General features: G+C 46.5%; 1 protein-coding gene across 1 annotated transcript in view; it reads right to left on the bottom strand.

The window, feature by feature from the left end:
- Positions 1 to 2,403, bottom strand: part of LOC135559601 (pyruvate dehydrogenase phosphatase regulatory subunit, mitochondrial-like) — a 66,672-nt gene extending 64,269 nt beyond the window's left edge. The window contains 2 exon segments of the mRNA XM_065011230.1: positions 584 to 871; positions 2,255 to 2,403. Coding sequence (XP_064867302.1) covers positions 584 to 858 — 275 coding nt within the window. The 5' untranslated portion in view covers positions 859 to 871; positions 2,255 to 2,403.
- Between the last annotated feature and the right edge of the window lie 17,128 nt (positions 2,404 to 19,531).

Raw genomic sequence — 19,531 nt, forward strand, 5'->3', positions numbered from 1 at the left:
AACACCCAGCCTAACACCAAGCCTGGTGGTACCAGCACCCAGCCTAACACCCAGCCTGGTGGTACCTGCACCCAGCCTAACACCCAGCCTGGTAGTACCAGCACCCAGCCTGGTGGTACCAGCACCCAGCCTGGTGGTACCAGCACCCAGCCTGGTGGTGCCAGCATCCAGCCTAACACCCAGCCTAACACCCAGCCTAACACCCAGCCTAACACCCAGCCTGGTGGTACCTGCACCCAGCCTAACACCCAGCCTGGTGGTGCCAGCACAGTAGATCACACAGTAGATCACACACACAGAGGACCACACAGTAGATCACACACACAGAGGACCACAACCCAGCAGGGTGAGTAATGAGACATAAGACCATGGTTCCTTGTGATTTCTAGATGTTATCATTGATTACATAAGGTCTCGTAGGCTAGTCCATGTTTTCACTGTGTTGGTCTCCCATCCCCTGACAAGCCCAGTAAAACAATGAACTCATGAAATCATGATATATTGTCCACCTACCCACAGATAAAGTGTTCTGGAAACATGCACCCCCTCTTGTAAACAGACCACATAATTTAGCCTCTCCTACCTTCCCTGCTCCAATAGTACTATCTCAGTCCAGCCCAGCTTGGCCAGGTGATAGGCCACAGACGTCCCAACGATGCCCCCTCCACAGATCACCACCCGGGCCTGGCTGGGCAGGGGGATGGGCTGCGTGGTCTCTACAGCCGAGGCCAGTCTCCGAGGGGAGCTCCAGATACCCCTAGGCCTGGTCCCCGGAGCCCAGCATCCTGCATGGGACAGCAGCCTAGGGAGCAGGGCAGGGGACAGAGCCCTGGAGCTCCATACACAGCTGCAGTGCATGGCTTGGAGGAACCTGGAGAATCAGAACACAACGGGCCTGGAGGATCAGAACACAACAGGCCTGGAGGATCAGAACACAACAGGCCTGGAGAATCAGAACACAACAGGCCTGGAGAATCAGAACACAACAGGCCTGGAGAATCAGAACACAACAGGCCAGGAGGATCAGAACACAACAGGCCAGGAGAATCAGAACACAACAGGCCTGGAGAATCAGAACACAACAGGCCTGGAGAATCAGAACACAACAGGCCTGGAGAATCAGAACACAACAGGCCTGGAGAATCAGAACACAACACAACAGGCCTGGAGAATCAGAACACAACAGGCCTGGAGGATCAGAACACAACAGGCCTGGAGAATCAGAACACAACAGGCCTGGAGAATCAGAACACAACAGGCCTGGAGGATCAGAACACAACAGGCCTGGAGAATCAGAACACAACAGGCCTGGAGAATCAGAACACAACACAACAGGCCTGGAGAATCAGAACACAACAGGCCAGGAGAATCAGAACACACAGGCCTGGAGGACAGAACACAACAGGCCTGGAGAATCAGAACACAACAGGCCTGGAGGATCAGAGACACAGCACACAACAGGCCTGGAGAATCAGAACACAACAGGCCTGGAGAATCAGAACACAACAGGCCTGGAGAATCAGAACACAACAGGCCTGGAGAATCAGAACACAACAGGCCTGGAGGATCAGAACACAACAGGCCTGGAGAATCAGAACACAACAGGCCTGGAGAATCAGAACACAACAGGCCTGGAGGATCAGAACACAACAGGCCTGGAGAATCAGAACACAACAGGCCAGAATCAGAAACACAACAGGCCTGGAGAATCAGAACACAACAGGCCAGGAGAATCAGAACACAACAGGCCTGGAGAATCAGAACACAACAGGCCTGGAGGATCAGAACACAACAGGCCTGGAGGATCAGAACACAACAGGCCTGGAGGATCAGAACACAACAGGCCTGGAGAATCAGAACACAACAGGCCTGGAGGATCAGAACACAACAGGCCTGGAGGATCAGAACACAACAGGCCTGGAGAATCACATTAGCATGCATGCAGACTTAGGTACTAGGTACCACAGCTAACTTTCGTACTGTCTTTCAAACAAGCTACAGTTTTTATTTAGTTAGCTAGCGAACTTTAGCTAACGTTAGTTGATCAGCTGGCTCAATGAGAACTTTAACTCCTATCACTTCTTGCTAATGCCAAGAGTAAATCTGAAGTTTGCTTGTACTCGACCTTCGCTCCAAGGAGAACAACACCCCGATCCAAACGTCTTTCCATTGGTAATACGCTAGCGGCCTTCTGACATTCGTCTAGCTAATGATAATACTAGTTAGCATAATCATTATCATGTAGCAAACTCACCGACTCACTCCACTCCAAAAGTAATAAAATCTCTATTCGGCTTGAAGCAGATTTCAGTCCTGCGCCTCGATGACAGCAGAATGTTTCAGTCAGACCCTCTTTGGCCAAACAAACTGCATTGTTTATTTACACCGCCGTGAAACAGGCAACAAAAACGAACTACTTCCGGGTCGCGGATTTTTTGGGAATCCGTCAGAATAAAAGTTCCATCCTGTATACTTGGTAAATTAATAATTATTAAAATTTGTACAATTATTTACAAAAATATAAACGCAACAATTTAAACCAATTTACTGAGTTACAGTTCATATAAAGAAATCAGTCAATTGAAATAAATTAATTCGACCCTAATCTATGGATTTCACATGAAAACAGATATGCATCTATTGGTCACATATACTCAGTGGTGGCCTGTCATTCGGGCAGGTGAGCACCACCTGTTTTGAGTTATTTTTCCCACCATTTAGCATGTTTTTCATGTTATTTTTTTACATTTTTTACATAAATATGTGACGACCCTCCCACTCTGTCTGCCGTATTCTCTCTGTTATTTCCTTATTAGGATGCTGGTGGGGCGGAGTTGGGAGGGTCGTCAGATACATGGGAAACACCTGGGCTCGGTGTCTCCCAGGATAAATTTCCCCATTCATGGAGGAGACTCTCTCATGCAGACACCCTCTGTAGATTGTGTTGTGGTTCTTGGTGGCCGTTTGTTTGTTTGTTTGCTTTGGCACCTTTCATCACCCTGCATTATCACATTCATGCATGCAAAACACTCACTTACACTACTGATTACTGATTACACACACCATTGTCTATTATACGTTGCTTTGTAATAAAACATATTTTGCTACTCATTATCTCAAGACGGTTCGTGACACATATCAGTTTGCAAACAATGTAAAAAAAATATTTGAGTTAATAAAGCCGCATACAAACATGGCATCTCCAAAATGCAGGTGTTTCAGCCTAGCTTAGTGCTTTCTGTGGTAGTGGGGCAGCCAGTGTGGGGGTTAGTAATGTACTCTAGTTGCGCCGTGATTGGCTCACTTCTGTCACTCATGGGGACACTTTGTCAGCGCAAAATCTACAGAGAGAGCTTGAAAATTCAAGCCCCTTTGGGTGCTGCCATAGACTTATATTAGAAGTGCCCATCCAAGAAGGCTCAAAGTCATTGGCCGCAAATAAAATGACATCAAATCACGTTATATCTACAGCAGCTAGACTTTCAAAATCTTAGCTAGCAAGCTAGACAAGCGGCCGTCGTCACGAATCAACAATCTACTGGCAAATCCTTTTCAAACCTTGTCGAGAAATGATAAGATAAAAAAAACATATTGGTGCTCATCGGCCATTGGACATTAACATTACACATGAATTTGGAAATCGCAAATATAACAATGGGTGATTTGGAAGGAACCTTTTACTGCTGCTCTTTAATTAATGAAATGTTTTAATGGTCTTTTTTAATGGTCTATTTTTGACTTAATACTTATTTTTCTTAAAACTGCATTGTTGATTAGGGGCTTGTAAGTAAACATTTCACTGTAAGGTCTACACCTGTTGTATTCGGCGCATGTGACAAATACAATTTGATTTGATCAGTGGCTAACTGCAAGTGTTGCAAAGCAGTGGAGAGGGTGTGTGGTCCAAATCTGGGTTTAAGGGTTTCTTTTTCAAGCTTAAAAGGATAAACAGTCACATGTAACTGTGGGCCAGAAAAGGTTGAATACACTGGCCTGTCAACCTAGTACAACTTCTGCCGCGTTCAAAACAAGTGTAAACTTGGAACTGATTTCAGTGAGTTCAAGACAACTGGGGAAAAAACGAGCTCAGACTGGGAAAATACGCTTTCAATCAATCCAACTCGGGGAACTCAGGCCTCTTTCTAGAGCTCCGACCTGAAGATCACTGACGTCATGATTCAACCTTTTATTTAAAAAAAACAAAATGTTCCCAGTTATCTTGAAAGCACCATAAATCTAGAGAATGCCAGACTTTGATGACTAAATTTGCCCACAAGAAGAACCGCTGTGCCACCTTCCTGTTCAAGTGAGCACAGCGCAACAATGTGAGTCCAAAATGTCATTATATGCTGCTGCAAACAGTATGTAATATGCCAGGGAGACATGTCCCTTCCCCCTCATAAGTTAGCCTACTGTTCTGTATGTAATATGCCAGGGAGACATGTCCCTTCCCCCTCATAAGTTAGCCTACTGTTCTGTATGTAATATGCCAGGGAGACATGTCCCTTCCCCCTCATAAGTTAGCCTACTGTTCTGTATGTAATATGCCAGGAGACATGTCCCTTCCCCTCATAAGTTAGCCTACTGTTCTGTATGTAATATGCCAGGGAGACATGTCCCTTCCCCTCATAAGTTAGCCTACTGTTCTGTATGTAATATGCCAGGGAGACATGTCCCTTCCCCTCATAAGTTAGCCTACTGTTCTGTATGTAATATGCCAGGGAGACATGTCCCTTCCCCTCATAAGTTAGCCTACTGTTCTGTATGTAATATGCCAGGAGACATGTCCCTTCCCCTCATAAGTTAGCCTACTGTTCTGTATGTAATATGCCAGGGAGACATGTCCCTTCCCCTCATAAGTTAGCCTACTGTTCTGTATGTAATATGCCAGGGAGACATGTCCCTTCCCCTCATAAGTTAGCCTACTGTTCTGTATGTAATATGCCAGGGAGACATGTCCCTTCCCCCTCATAAGTTAGCCTACTGTTCTGTATGTAATATGCCAGGGAGACATGTCCCTTCCCCTCATAAGTTAGCCTACTGTTCTGTATGTAATATGCCAGGGAGATATGTCCCTTCCCCCTCATAAGTTAGCCTACTGTTCTGTATGTAATATGCCAGGAGACATGTCCCTTCCCCTCATAAGTTAGCCTACTGTTCTGTATGTAATATGCCAGGGAGATATGTCCCTTCCCCTCATAAGTTAGCCTACTGTTCTGTATGTAATATGCCAGGGAGACATGTCCCTTCCCCTCATAAGTTAGCCTACTGTTCTGTATGTAATATGCCAGGGAGACATGTCCCTTCCCCTCATAAGTTAGCCTACTGTTCTGTATGTAATATGCCAGGAGACATGTCCCTTCCCCTCATAAGTTAGCCTACTGTTCTGTATGTAATATGCCAGGGAGACATGTCCCTTCCCCTCATAAGTTAGCCTACTGTTCTGTATGTAATATGCCAGGGAGACATGTCCCTTCCCCTCATAAGTTAGCCTACTGTTCTGTATGTAATATGCCAGGGAGACATGTCCCTTCCCCCTCATAAGTTAGCCTACTGTTCTGTATGTAATATGCCAGGGAGACATGTCCCTTCCCCTCATAAGTTAGCCTACTGTTCTGTATGTAATATGCCAGGGAGACATGTCCCTTCCCCCTCATAAGTTAGCCTACTGTTCTGTATGTAATATGCCAGGGAGACATGTCCCTTCCCCCTCATAAGTTAGCCTACTGTTCTGTATGTAATATGCCAGGGAGACATGTCCCTTCCCCCTCATAAGTTAGCCTACTGTTCTGTATGTAATATGCCAGGGAGACATGTCCCTTCCCCCTCATAAGTTAGCCTACTGTTCTGTATGTAATATGCCAGGAGACATGTCCCTTCCCCTCATAAGTTAGCCTACTGTTCTGTATGTAATATGCCAGGGAGACATGTCCCTTCCCCTCATAAGTTAGCCTACTGTTCTGTATGTAATATGCCAGGAGACATGTCCCTTCCCCTCATAAGTTAGCCTACTGTTCTGTATGTAATATGCCAGGGGGAGACATGTCCCTTCCCCCTCATAAGTTAGCCTACTGTTCTGTATGTAATATGCCAGGGAGACATGTCCCTTCCCCTCATAAGTTAGCCTACTGTTCTGTATGTAATATGCCAGGGAGACATGTCCCTTCCCCTCATAAGTTAGCCTACTGTTCTGTATGTAATATGCCAGGGAGACATGTCCCTTCCCCTCATAAGTTAGCCTACTGTTCTGTATGTAATATGCCAGGAGATATGTCCCTTCCCCTCATAAGTTAGCCTACTGTTCTGTATGTAATATGCCAGGGAGACATGTCCCTTCCCCTCATAAGTTAGCCTACTGTTCTGTATGTAATATGCCAGGGAGACATGTCCCTTCCCCTCATAAGTTAGCCTACTGTTCTGTATGTAATATGCCAGGGAGACATGTCCCTTCCCCTCATAAGTTAGCCTACTGTTCTGTATGTAATATGCCAGGGAGACATGTCCCTTCCCCTCATAAGTTAGCCTACTGTTCTGTATGTAATATGCCAGGGAGACATGTCCCTTCCCCTCATAAGTTAGCCTACTGTTCTGTATGTAATATGCCAGGGAGACATGTCCCTTCCCCTCATAAGTTAGCCTACTGTTCTGTATGTAATATGCCAGGGAGACATGTCCCTTCCCCCTCATAAGTTAGCCTACTGTTCTGACTTGGTGGTGCACATGTAGCCTATAGTCTGTTTAGAGAAATGCCATCATCGAGAATTGTAGGGAGCTTTCATTGTCTACTCTTGCCCCCTTTATTTTTATCCTACGGTTCTGACTTGGTGTACATGGAGAATACTGTAAGAAGGGCCATGTTTTGAATTCAGTCGCTGTACATTTCAAGCGTGCTGAACAAATACTTTCCCCCGTCGTCTTAGCTCTCATTGTCTTATGTAATATTACAGGGGAGGATTGCCTCTTATCCGGATGTTAGCCTACTGTTCGATGTATGCTAATAGCGTTTCAAGGGTGATGTCACTTCCCCTCTGAGACCTTAGCCTAGTGTTCCCCTTACTCTGCAAGGAGACATGTCGGCTTTTGTCATAAGTTAGCCTACTGTTCTGTGACTGTAATATGTGCAGAGGAGTACCTGGTTCCCTTCGGAGAGGAGGGGACGGACTAAAGTTAGCCTACTATTACATCGGCTCATCGTTCCTTGAACATCTCATTGTCAGTATTAACCCATTTTGTTTCATAAGTTAGCCATGTCACTTTTTTGAAATGGCGGTAAATGAGGCTGAAGACACTGTTTCCCTGCCAGTTAGCCTACTGTTAGCCAGGTGTAGCAGTGGAGACATGTCCCCTCCATGGTGCTGAAAACAAGGCTCCACTGATAGCCAGGTGAGTGGTGTAAGGATCCCCTTCCATGGTGCTGAAAACTGTATGTAAAGGCTCCACTGATAGCCAGGTGCAGCATGTCCCCTCCCGGTGCTGAAAACAAGGCTCCACTGTTAGCCAGGTGTAGCGGTGGTAAGGTCCCTCCCCTCATGAAAACAAGGCTCCACTGATAGCCAGGGAGCGGTGGTAAGGATCCCTTCCCGGTGCTAAGTTAGCTCCACTGATAGCCAGGTGTAGTGGTAAGGATCCCCTCCACGGTGCTGAAAACAAGGCTCCACTGATAGCCAGTTAGCGGTGGTAAGGTGTTGGGACTCTGCTGATACCCAGGTGAGAGGTGGTAAGGATCCCCTCCATGGTGCTGAAAACTGTTCTCCACTGTAATACCCAGGTGAGCAGTGGTATGTGTTCCTCCTCTAAGATAGCCAGGTGTTCGGTGTATGGATCCCCTCCATGGTGCTGAAAACAAGGCTCCCTGATACCCAGGTGTAGCGGTGGTAAGATCCCCTCCATGGTGCTGAAAACAAGGCTCTGCTGATAGCCAGGTGTAGACGGTGGTAAGGATCCCCTCCATGGTGCTGAAAACAAGGCTCCGCTGATAGCCAGGTGTAGCGGTGAGACATGATCCCCTCCGGTGCTGAAAATAAATCTCTGCTGTTGGGACAGCTTTATCCCTTCCCCTAACAGTTAGTGGGCACCGTTTGTTATTGTGTAATTAATGTATTGTTTAGTGTTGTGGCTTTGCTGGCATGCATCAAAAAATAAATGTTGAGTTTGACCCACCCAGATTTACATGCTAAAACCACCACTGCATAAAACCAGTCAGTATCTGTTCTGAGGGCTGAATGATGGGGTTGAGGAGGGCTGATGTGAGGGCTCATAAGTGAGGCTGATGTGAGGGCTGGTGTGAGGGGCTATGTGAGGGCTGGTGTGAGGGCTTGTGATGGGGGTTGAGGAGGGCTGGTGTGATGGGGGTTGAGGAGGGCTGATGTGATGGGGGGTTGAGGAGGGCTGATGTGATGGGGTTGAGGAGGGCTGATGTGAGGGCTGATGTGAGGGCTGATTTTGAGGGCTGATGTGGGGCTGATGGGGTTGAGGAGGGCTGATGTGAGGAGGGCTGATGGGGTTGAGGAGGGCTGATGGGGTTGAGAGGGCTGATGGGGTTGAGGAGGCTGATGGGGTTGAGGAGGGCTGATGTGAGGTGGTTGAGCTCTGTGATGGGGGTTGAAGGGCTGATGTGAGGTGGTTGAGGAGGGCTGATGTGAGGTCTTGAGGAGGGCTGATGTGAAATGGTTGAGGAGGGCTGATGTGAGGTGGTTGAGTGAGGGCTGATGGGGTTGAGGAGGGCTGATGGGGTTGAGGTGATGGTTGAGGAGGGCTGATGTGAGTGGTTGAGGAGGGCTGATGTGATGGGGTTGAGGAGGGCTGATGTGAGGTGGTTGAGGAGGGCTGATGTGATGGGGTTGAGGAGGGCTGATGGATGGGGTTGAGGAGGGCTGATGGGAGGTGGTTGGTGTGAGGGCTGATGGGGTTGAGGAGGGCTGATCAGGTTCCCTTGAGGAGGGCTGATTGGGGTTGAGGGAGGGGGCTGATTTTGTTGAGGAGGGCTGATGTGAGGTTTTTGAGGGGGCTGATGGGGTTGAGGAGGGCTGATGTGAGGTGGTTGAGGAGGCTGATGGGGTTCCAGGGCTGATGGGGTTGAGGAGGCTGAGAGGTGGTTGAGGAGGGTCCCCTGATGTGATGGGGTTGAGGAGGGCTGATGTGAGGTGGTTGAGGTGATCCCTGATGGGGTTGAGGAGGGCTGATGTGATAGGGTTGAGGTGATGTGATGGGGTTGACGGAGGGCTGACAAGGTGGTTGAGGCCAGGTGTGATGGGGTTGAGGAGGGCTGATGTCCATGGGGTTGAAAGGGCTGATGTGAGGTGGTTGATAGCCTGTGTGAGGTGGTTGAGGTGATGGGGTTGAGGACGGGCTGATGTGATGGGGTTCTGCTGATGGGATGGGGGTTGAGGAGGGCTGATGGGGTTGAGGAGGGCTGATGTGAGGTTGTTGAGGAGGGCTGATGTGATGGGGGTTGTTGATGTGATGGGGTTGCTGGAGGGCATCAAAAAAAAGGAGGGCTGTTGAGTTTGAGACCCAGATTTGTAAAACCACCACTGCATAAAACCAGTCAGTATCTGATGTGAGGGTTGAGGGTGTGATGGGGTTGAGGAGGGCTGATGTGAGGCTGGTTGAGGTGATGTGATGGGCTTGAGGAGGGCTGATGTGAGGTGGTTGAGGTGGTGTGATGGGGGTTGAGGAGGCTGATGTGAGGTGGTTGAGGGGGCTGATGTGAGTGGTTGTGATGTGATGGGGTTGAGGAGGCTGATGTGAGGTGGTTGAGGAGGGCTGATGGGGTTGAGGAGGGCTGATGGGGTTGAGGAGGGCTGATGGGGTTGAGGAGGGCTGATGGGGTTGAGGAGGGCTGATGTGAGGTGGTTGAGGTGATGTGATGGGGTTGAGGAGGGCTGATGTGAGGTGGTTGAGGTGATGTGATGGGGGTTGAGGAGGGCTGATGTGAGGTGGTTGAGATGATGGGGTTGATGGAGGGCTGATGTGAGGTGGTTGATGTGATGGGGTTGAGGAGGGCTGATGTGAGGTGGTTGAGGTGATGGGGTTGAGGAGGGCTGATGTGAGGTGGTTGAGGTGATGGGGTTGAGGAGGGCTGATGTGAGGTGGTTGAGGTGATGGGGTTGAGGAGGGCTGATGTGAGGTGGTTGAGGTGATGGGGCTGATGGATGGGGCTGATGTGAGTGGCTGAGGTGATGGGGTTGAGGAGGGCTGATGTGAGGTGGTTGAGGTGATGGGGCTGATGGGGCTGATGTGAGGTGGTTGAGGTGATGTGATGGGGTTGAGGAGGGCTGATGTGGGGTTGAGGTGATGTGATGGGGTTGAGGAGGGCTGATGTGAGGTGGTTGAGGTGATGTGATGGGGTTGAGGAGGGCTGATGTGAGGTGGTTGAGGTGATGTGATGGGGTTGAGGAGGGCTGATGGGGTTGAGGTGATGTGATGGTGGTTGAGGAGGGCTGATGTGATGGTGGTTGAGGAGGGCTGATGGGGTTGGAGAGGTGGTTGAGGTGATGTGATGGGGTTGAGGAGGGCTGATGTGAGGTGGTTGAGGTGATGTGATGGGGTTGAGGAGGGCTGATGTGAGGTGGTTGAGGTGATGTGATGGGGTTGAGGAGGGCTGATGTGAGGGGGTTGAGGAGGGTGATGTGATGGGGGTTGAGGAGAGGTGATGTGAGGTGGTTGAGGAGAGGTGGTGTGATGGGGTTGAGGGCTGTGGTGTGATGGGGGTTGAGGAGAGGTGATGTGATGGTGGTTGAGGAGAGGTGATGGGGGTTGAGGAGGGCTGATGTGATGGTGGTTGAGGAGAGGTGTGTGATGGGGTTGAGGTGATGTGATGGGGTTGAGGAGAGGTGATGTGAGGTGGTTGAGGAGGTGATGTGAGGTGGTTGAGGAGAGGTGATGTGATGGGGGTTGAGGTGAGGTGATGTGAGGTGGTTGAGGAGAGGTGGTGTGAGGTGGTTGAGGAGAGGTGGTGTGAGGGGGTTGAGGTGATGTGATGGGGTTGAGTGAGGGCTGATGTGAGGTGGTTGAGGTGATGTGATGGGGTTGAGGAGGGCTGATGTGAGTTGCTGGTTGAGGAGGGCTGATGTGAGGTGGTCAGAGGAGGTGATGTGATGGGGTTGAGGAGGACCATCAGAGGAGGTGAGGTGGTTGAGGAGGACCTGATGGGGTTGAGGAGGCCCTGATGGGGTTCAGAGGAGGCTGATCAGAGGGGGTTGAGGAGGCCCATCAGATGGGGTTGAGGAGGGCTGAGGTGAGGAGGTTGAGGTGCCCATGTGAGGGGGTTGAGGAGGACCATCCTTCTCAGTGATTTATAAAACAGTTGAGGTGATGGGGTTGAGGAGGGCTGACTAAATGAGGTGGTCACCAAATAATTGGTCAAACAAACTGGGGTTGTTTTGGGCTGATGATTTTGTTCTTTAGGTGACTTGTCTGGTAAATGGGGGTTGATAAGGGCAATGTGAAAAAGGTGGTTGCAAATGGAATAATTGATGGGGTTGATTATACCAATAATATTATGAATAGGTACTAAATGTAGCATTGATTGGTTGTTTTACTGTTACCATAACTGATCTAGTATCATTTATTTTTGATGGGGTTGAGGAGGGCTGATTAGTTTTGTGGTTTATCTTCTTTTTTTGATGGGGTTAAACAAAATTCTGATTTGTGGTGGTTGTAGGTGATGACTTTTTAAAATTATTTTTGACCATCTTGGTTGCCGGACTTTGATTTTGAAGGGTTGCCAAGGAGGGCTTATTCTTGCTGGCGGAACGGAGGTAATGTTTACGATCCCATCGCCGCTGTTGAACAGCATCTTGATGTTATTGGTCATTAATCTTGTAAAATGTTTAAAAATGGGCTATGTCATTGTTTGATACATTAATATTGTTCCATTTATGAGGAGGGAGAGACTGCTCTTATCCAGTTGGTTCAGGTACAAACATCTGTTAGAAATACATTATTTTTTTCTGATCATGACACCAACAGTCATTTGAACATGTGGACACCATGATGTAAAAAATCTGCAGACAATTTTATTAAATTGACAAAATGTTCATCTGTACAGGGAGCACTGTAAAATCTCAATATTACATCGTGCATAACCTGAACAAAAAAATATAACAGCAGGGTTGAGGAGGACAAAACTGGTTATGATCATCAGTCTGTTTAAAGAAGTCTGACTTGTGAAAACAGACAGGAAGAAGGACAAACTTTTGTTTAAAATGAATAGATGGGGTTGAGGAAGCAGGAGAGAGGTCCAGCTCCTGGAGAGCAGAGGAGAGGTGATGTAGATGGGGTTGAGGGCCTCGGTGCCCAGACTCTCCCCTCGTTTCTGTTTGTGGGTTGAGATTGGAGGATGGTGGTGCCAGTTGATGGGGTTGAGGCCCAAGGTGACCTCTAAAAGGGGCCTTGTTACTCCAAGGTGTTATTTTCAGAGGGACTGGAAGCCAAAGGGAGAGGTCCATCTAAACATGAATCAGATTCTTGCGATACAGGAGAAACAAAACCCTTGTCACTTTCATATCACATCGAAATAATTTCACAAATGTTACACATTTAGAGGTGGTGTGAGTCCTTCAGGGTTTTTGAGGTATCTGTACTTTATTTATATTTTGATCACTACATTCCTAAATACAATGTACTTTTTACTCCATACATTTTTGACAGGGAAAGGTACATTTTGAATGACCCTAGAGGACAGGAAAATGGTCTAACTTATACCCTTATCAATAGAACATGGTCATCCCTTGCCTTTGATCTGGAGGACTCACTAAACACACGTGCTTGTTTGTAAATTGTGGTGCCATCTGCTTTGCTTAATATAAAGAACTTTAAATGATTTATACTTTTACTTTTGATCCGTAAGTATATTTTAGCAATTGTGTTTACTTTTTATACTGATGTATATTTAAAACCAAAGACTTTTCCTCAAGTAGTATTTTACTGGGTGACTCACTTTCACTTGAGTCATTATCTATTAAAGTATCTTTACTTTTATTCAAGTATGAGAATGTATTCTTACACTGCTGCTGTACACCGTGTATCTAATTAGCACAGGTGTCAGGTGCATGCTAGATATCTAATTAGCACAGGTGTCAGGTGCATGCTAGATATCTAATTAGCACAGGTGTCAGGCGCATGCTAGATATCTAATTGGAGGTGTCAGGCGCATGCTAGATATCTAATTGGCACAGGTGTCAGATGCATGGATATCCATCAGAGGTGTCAGGCATGCTAGATATCTAGCACAGGTGTCAGGTGTATGCTAGATATCTAATTAGCACATCAGAGGCATGGATATCTAATTGGCACAGTGTCAGGACCATCTAGATATCTAATTGGCACAGGTGTCAGAGTGCATGGATATCCATTCAGGTGTCAGGCCATGCAGATATCTAAGGCACAGGTGTCAGGTGCATGCTAGATATCTAATCAGCGCAGGTGTCAGGTGCATGCTAGATATCTAATTAGCACAGGTGTCAGGTGCATGCTAGATATCTAATTAGCCAGGTGTATGCTAGATATCTAATTAGCACAGGTGTCAGGCGCATGCTAGATATCAGAGGAGGTGTCAGATGCATGCTAGATATCTAAGAGGAGGTGTCAGGTGCATGCTAGATATCTAATTGGCACAGGTGTCAGTGCATGCTAGATATCTAATTGGCAGGGTGTCAGGCATGCTAGCCCCTAGCACAGGTGTCAGGTGCATGCTAGATATCATAGCACAGGAGGACCAGATGCATGGAGGCCCCTAATTAGCAGGTGTCAGGTGCATGGATATCTAATTAGCACAGGTGTCAGGTGCAGCTAGATATCTAATTAGCACAGGTGTCAGGTGCATCTAGAGGATCTAATTAGCACAGGTGTCAGGTGCATGCTAGATATCTAGAGCACAGGTGTCAGGTGCATGCTAGATATCTAATTAGCACAGGTGTCAGGTGCATGCTAGATATCTAATTATCACAGGTGTCAGGGCATGCTAGATCTAATTAGCACAGGTGTCAGTGCATGCTAGATATCTAATTAGCACAGTGTCAGGTGCATGCTAGATATCTAATTTTAATGCTAGTTAGCACAGGTGTCAGGTGCATGCTAGATATCTAAGTGCACAGGTGTCAGGTGCATGCTAGATATCTAATTAGCAGAGTGTCAGGTGCATGCTAGATATCTAATTAGCACAGGTGTCAGGTGCATGCTAGATATCTAATTAGCACAGGTGTCAGGTGCATGCTAGATATCTAATTAGCACAGGTGTCAGGTGCATGCTAGATATCTAATTAGCACAGGTGTCAGGTGCATGCTAGATATCTAATTAGCACAGGTGTCAGGTGCAATTAGCATAGTGTATGCTAGATATCTAATTAGCACAGGTGTCAGGCGCATGCTAGATATCTAATTAGCACAGGTGTCAGATGCATGCTAGATATCTAATTAGCACAGGTGTCAGGTGCATGCTAGATATCTAATTAGCACAGGTGTCAGGTGCATGCCAGATATCTAATTAGCACAGGTGTCAGGTGCATGCTAGATATCTAATTAGCACAGGTGTCAGGTGCATGCTAGATATCTAATTAGCACAGGTGTCAGATGCATGCTAGAATCTAATTAGCACAGGTGTCAGGTGCATGCTAGATATCTAATTAGCACAGGTGTCAGGTGCATGCTAGATATCTAATTAGCACAGGTGTCAGGTGCATGCTAGATTCTAATTAGCACAGGTGTCAGGTGCATGCTAGATATCTAATTAGCACAGGTGTCAGGTGCATGCTAGATATCTAATTAGCACAGGTGTCAGGTGCATGCTAATATCTAATTAGCACAGGTGTCAGGTGCATGCTAGATATCTAATTAGCACAGGTGTAGGTGCATGCTAGATATCTAATTAGCACAGGTGTCAGATGCATGCTAGATATCTAATTAGCACAGGTGTCAGGTGCATGCTAGATATCTAATTAGCACAGGTGTCAGGTGCATGCTAGATATCTAATTAGCACAGGTGTCAGGTGCATGCTAGATATCATTAGCACAGGTGTCAGGTGCATGCTAGATATCTTTAGCACAGGTGTCAGGTGCATGCTAGATATCTAATTAGCACAGGTGTCAGGTGCATGCTAGATATCTAATTAGCACAGGTGTCAGGTGCATGCTAGATATCTAATTAGCACAGGTGTCAGGCGCATGCTAGATATCTAATTAGCACAGGTGTCAGGCGCATGCTAGATATCTAATTAGCACAGGTGTCAGGCGCATGCTAAATGTCTAATTAGCACAGGTGTCAGGTGCATGCTAGATATCTAATTAGCACAGGTGTCAGGTGCATGCTAGATATCTAATTAGCGCAGGTGTCAGGCAAATGCTAGATATCTAAACAGGTGTCAGATGCATGCTAGATATCTAATTAGCACAGGTGTCAGGTGCATGCTAGATATCTAATTAGCACAGGTTCAGGTGCATGCTAGATATCTAATTAGCACAGGTGTCAGGTGCATGCTAGATATCTAATTAGCACAGGTGTCAGGTGCATGCTAGATATCTAATTAGCACAGGTGTCAGGTGCATGCTAGATATCTAATTAGCACAGGTGTCAGGTGCATGCTAGATATCTAATTAGCACAGGTGTCAGGTGCATGCTAGATATCTAATTAGCACAGGTGTATGCTAGATATCTAATTAGCACAGGTGTCAGATGCATGCTAGATATCTAATTAGCACAGGTGTCAGGTGCATGCTAGATATCTAATTAGCACAGGTGTCAGGTGCATGCTAGATATCTAATTAGCACAGGTGTCAGGTGCATGCTAGATAAATGCACAGGTGTCAGGTGCATGCTAGATATCTAATTAGCACAGGTGTCAGGTGCATGCTGTAGCACAGGTGTCAGGTGCATGCTAGATATCTAATTAGCACAGGTTCAGGTGCATGCTAGATATCTAATTAGCACAGGTGTCAGGTGCATGCTAGATATCTAATTAGCACAGGTGTCAGGCGCATGCTAGATATCTAATTAGCACAGGTGTCAGCGCATGCTAGATATCTAATTAGCACAGGTGTCAGGTGCATGCTAGATATCTAATTAGCACAGGTGTCAGGTGCATGCTAGATATCTAATTGCGCAGGTGTCAGGCGCATGCTAGATATCATAGCACAGGTGTCAGGTGCATGCTAGATAAAAAGGTGTCAGATGCATGCTAGATATGGAAGGTGTCAGGTGCATGCTAGATATCTAATTGGCACAGGTGTCAGGCGCATGCTAGATATCTAATTAGCACAGGTGTCAGGTGCATGCTAGATATCTAATTGGCACAGGTGTCAGGCGCATGCTAGATATCTAATTAGCACAGGTGTCAGGTGCATGCTAGATATCTAATTAGCACAGGTGTCAGGTGCATGCTAGATATCTAATTAGCGCAGGTGTCAGGTGCATGCTAGATATCTAATTAGCGCAGGTGTCAGGTGCATGCTAGATATCTAATTGGCACAGGTGTCAGGCGCATGCTAGATATCTAATTAGCACAGGTGTCAGGTGCATGCTAGATATCTAATTGGCACAGGTGTCAGGCGCATGCTAGATATCTAATTAGCACAGGTGTCAGGTGCATGCTGAATCTAAGGAGCACAGGTGTCAGGTGCATGCTAGATATCTAATTAGCGCAGGTGTCAGGTGCATGCTAGATATCTAATTGGCACAGGTGTCAGGTGCATGCTAGATATCTAATTAGCACAGGTGTCAGGTGTATGCTAGATATCTAATTAGCACAGGTGTCAGGTGCATGCTAGATATCTAATTGGCACAGGTGTCAGGCGCATGCTAGATATCTAATTGGCACAGGTGTCAGGTGCATGCTAGATATCTAATTAGCACAGGTGTCAGGCGCATGCTAGATATCTAATTAGCACAGGTGTCAGGTGCATGCTAGATATCTAATTAGCGCAGGTGTCAGGTGCATGCTAGATATCTAATTAGCACAGGTGTCAGGTGCATGCTAGATATCTAATTAGCACAGGTGTATGCTAGATATCTAATTAGCACAGGTGTCAGGCGCATGCTAGATATCTAATTAGCACAGGTGTCAGATGCATGCTAGATATCTAATTAGCACAGGTGTCAGGTGCATGCTAGATATCTAATTAGCACAGGTGTCAGGTGCATGCTAGATATCTAATTAGCACAGGTGTCAGGTGCATGCTAGATATCTAATTAGCACAGGTGTCAGGTGCATGCTAGATATCTAATTAGCACAGGTGTCAGATGCATGCTAGATATCTAATTAGCACAGGTGTCAGGTGCATGCTAGATATCTAATTAAAGGTGTCAGGTGCATGCTAGATATCTAATTAGCACAGGTGTCAGGTGCATGCTAGATATCTAATTAGCACAGGTGTCAGGTGCATGCTAGATATCTAATTAGCACAGGTGTCAGGTGCATGCTAGATATCTAATAGCACAGGTGTCAGGTGCATGCTAGATATCTAATTAGCACAGGTGTCAGGTGCATGCTAGATATCTAATTAGCACAGGTGTCAGGTGCATGCTAGATATCTAATTAGCACAGGTGTCAGATGCATGCTAGATATCTAATTAGCACAGGTGTCAGGTGCATGCTAGATATCTAATTAGCACAGGTGTCAGGTGCATGCTAGATATCTATTACAGGTGTCAGGTGCATGCTAGATATCTAATTAGCACAGGTGTCAGGTGCATGCTAGATATCTAATTAGCACAGGTGTCAGGTGCATGCTAGATATCTAATTAGCACAGGTGTCAGGTGCATGCTAGATATCTAATTAGCACAGGTGTCAGGTGCATGCTAGATATCTAATTAGCACAGGTGTCAGGTGCATGCTAGATATCTAATTAGCACAGGTGTCAGGCGCATGCTAGATATCTAATTAGCACAGGTGTCAGGCGCATGCTAGATATCTAATTAGCACAGGTGTCAGGTGCATGCTAGATATCTAATTAGCACAGGTGTCAGGTGCATGCTAGATATCTAATTAGCGCAGGTGTCAGGCGCATGCTAGATATCTAATTAGCACAGGTGTCAGATGCATGCTAGATATCTAATTAGCACAGGTGTCAGGTGCATGCTAGATATCTAATTAGCACAGGTGTCAGGTGCATGCTAGATATCTTTAGCACAGGTGTCAGGTGCATGCTAGATATCTAATTAGCACAGGTGTCAGGTGCATGCTAGATATCTAATTAGCACAGGTGTCAGGTGCATGCTAGATATCTAATTAGCACAGGTGTCAGGTGCATGCTAGATATCTAATTAGCACAGGTGTCAGGTGCATGCTAGATATCTAATTAGCACAGGTGTCAGGTGCATGCTAGATATCTAATTAGCACAGGTGTCAGATGCATGCTAGATATCTAATTAGCACAGGTGTCAGGTGCATGCTAGATATCTAATTAGCACAGGTGTCAGGTGCATGCTAGATATCTAATTAGCACAGGTGTCAGGTGCATGCTAGATATCTAATTAGCACAGGTGTCAGGTGCATGCTAGATATCTAATTAGCACAGGTGTCAGGTGCATGCTAGATATCTAATTAGCACAGGTGTCAGGTGCATGCTAGATATCTAATTAGCACAGGTGTCAGGTGCATGCTAGATATCTAATTAGCACAGGTGTCAGGTGCATGCTAGATATCTAATTAGCACAGGTGTCAGGCGCATGCTAGATATCTAATTAGCACAGGTGTCAGGCGCATGCTAGATATCTAATTAGCACAGGTGTCAGGTGCATGCTAGATATCTAATTAGCGCAGGTGTCAGGTGCATGCTAGATATCTAATTAGCGCAGGTGTCAGGCGCATGCTAGATATCTAATTAGCACAGGTGTCAGGTGCATGCTAGATATCTAATTAGCACAGGTGTCAGATGCATGCTAGATATCTAATTAGCGCAGGTGTCAGGTGCATGCTAGATATCTAATTGGCACAGGTGTCAGGCGCATGCTAGATATCTAATTAGCACAGGTGTCAGGTGCATGCTAGATATCTAATTGGCACAGGTGTCAGGCGCATGCTAGATATCTAATTAGCACAGGTGTCAGGTGCATGCTAGATATCTAATTAGCACAGGTGTCAGGTGCATGCTAGATATCTAATTAGCGCAGGTGTCAGGTGCATGCTAGATATCTAATTAGCGCAGGTGTCAGGTGCATGCTAGATATCTAATTGGCACAGGTGTCAGGCGCATGCTAGATATCTAATTAGCACAGGTGTCAGGTGCATGCTAGATATCTAATTGGCACAGGTGTCAGGCGCATGCTAGATATCTAATTAGCACAGGTGTCAGGTGCATGCTAGATATCTAATTAGCACAGGTGTCAGGTGCATGCTAGATATCTAATTAGCGCAGGTGTCAGGTGCATGCTAGATATCTAATTGGCACAGGTGTCAGGCGCATGCTAGATATCTAATTAGCACAGGTGTCAGGTGCATGCTAGATATCTAATTAGCACAGGTGTCAGATGCATGCTAGATATCTAATTAGCGCAGGTGTCAGGTGCATGCTAGATATCTAATTGGCACAGGT

This window comes from Oncorhynchus nerka, linkage group LG27 (genome assembly GCF_034236695.1).
Source record: "Oncorhynchus nerka isolate Pitt River linkage group LG27, Oner_Uvic_2.0, whole genome shotgun sequence".
Classification (NCBI taxonomy): Eukaryota; Metazoa; Chordata; class Actinopteri; order Salmoniformes; family Salmonidae; genus Oncorhynchus; species Oncorhynchus nerka.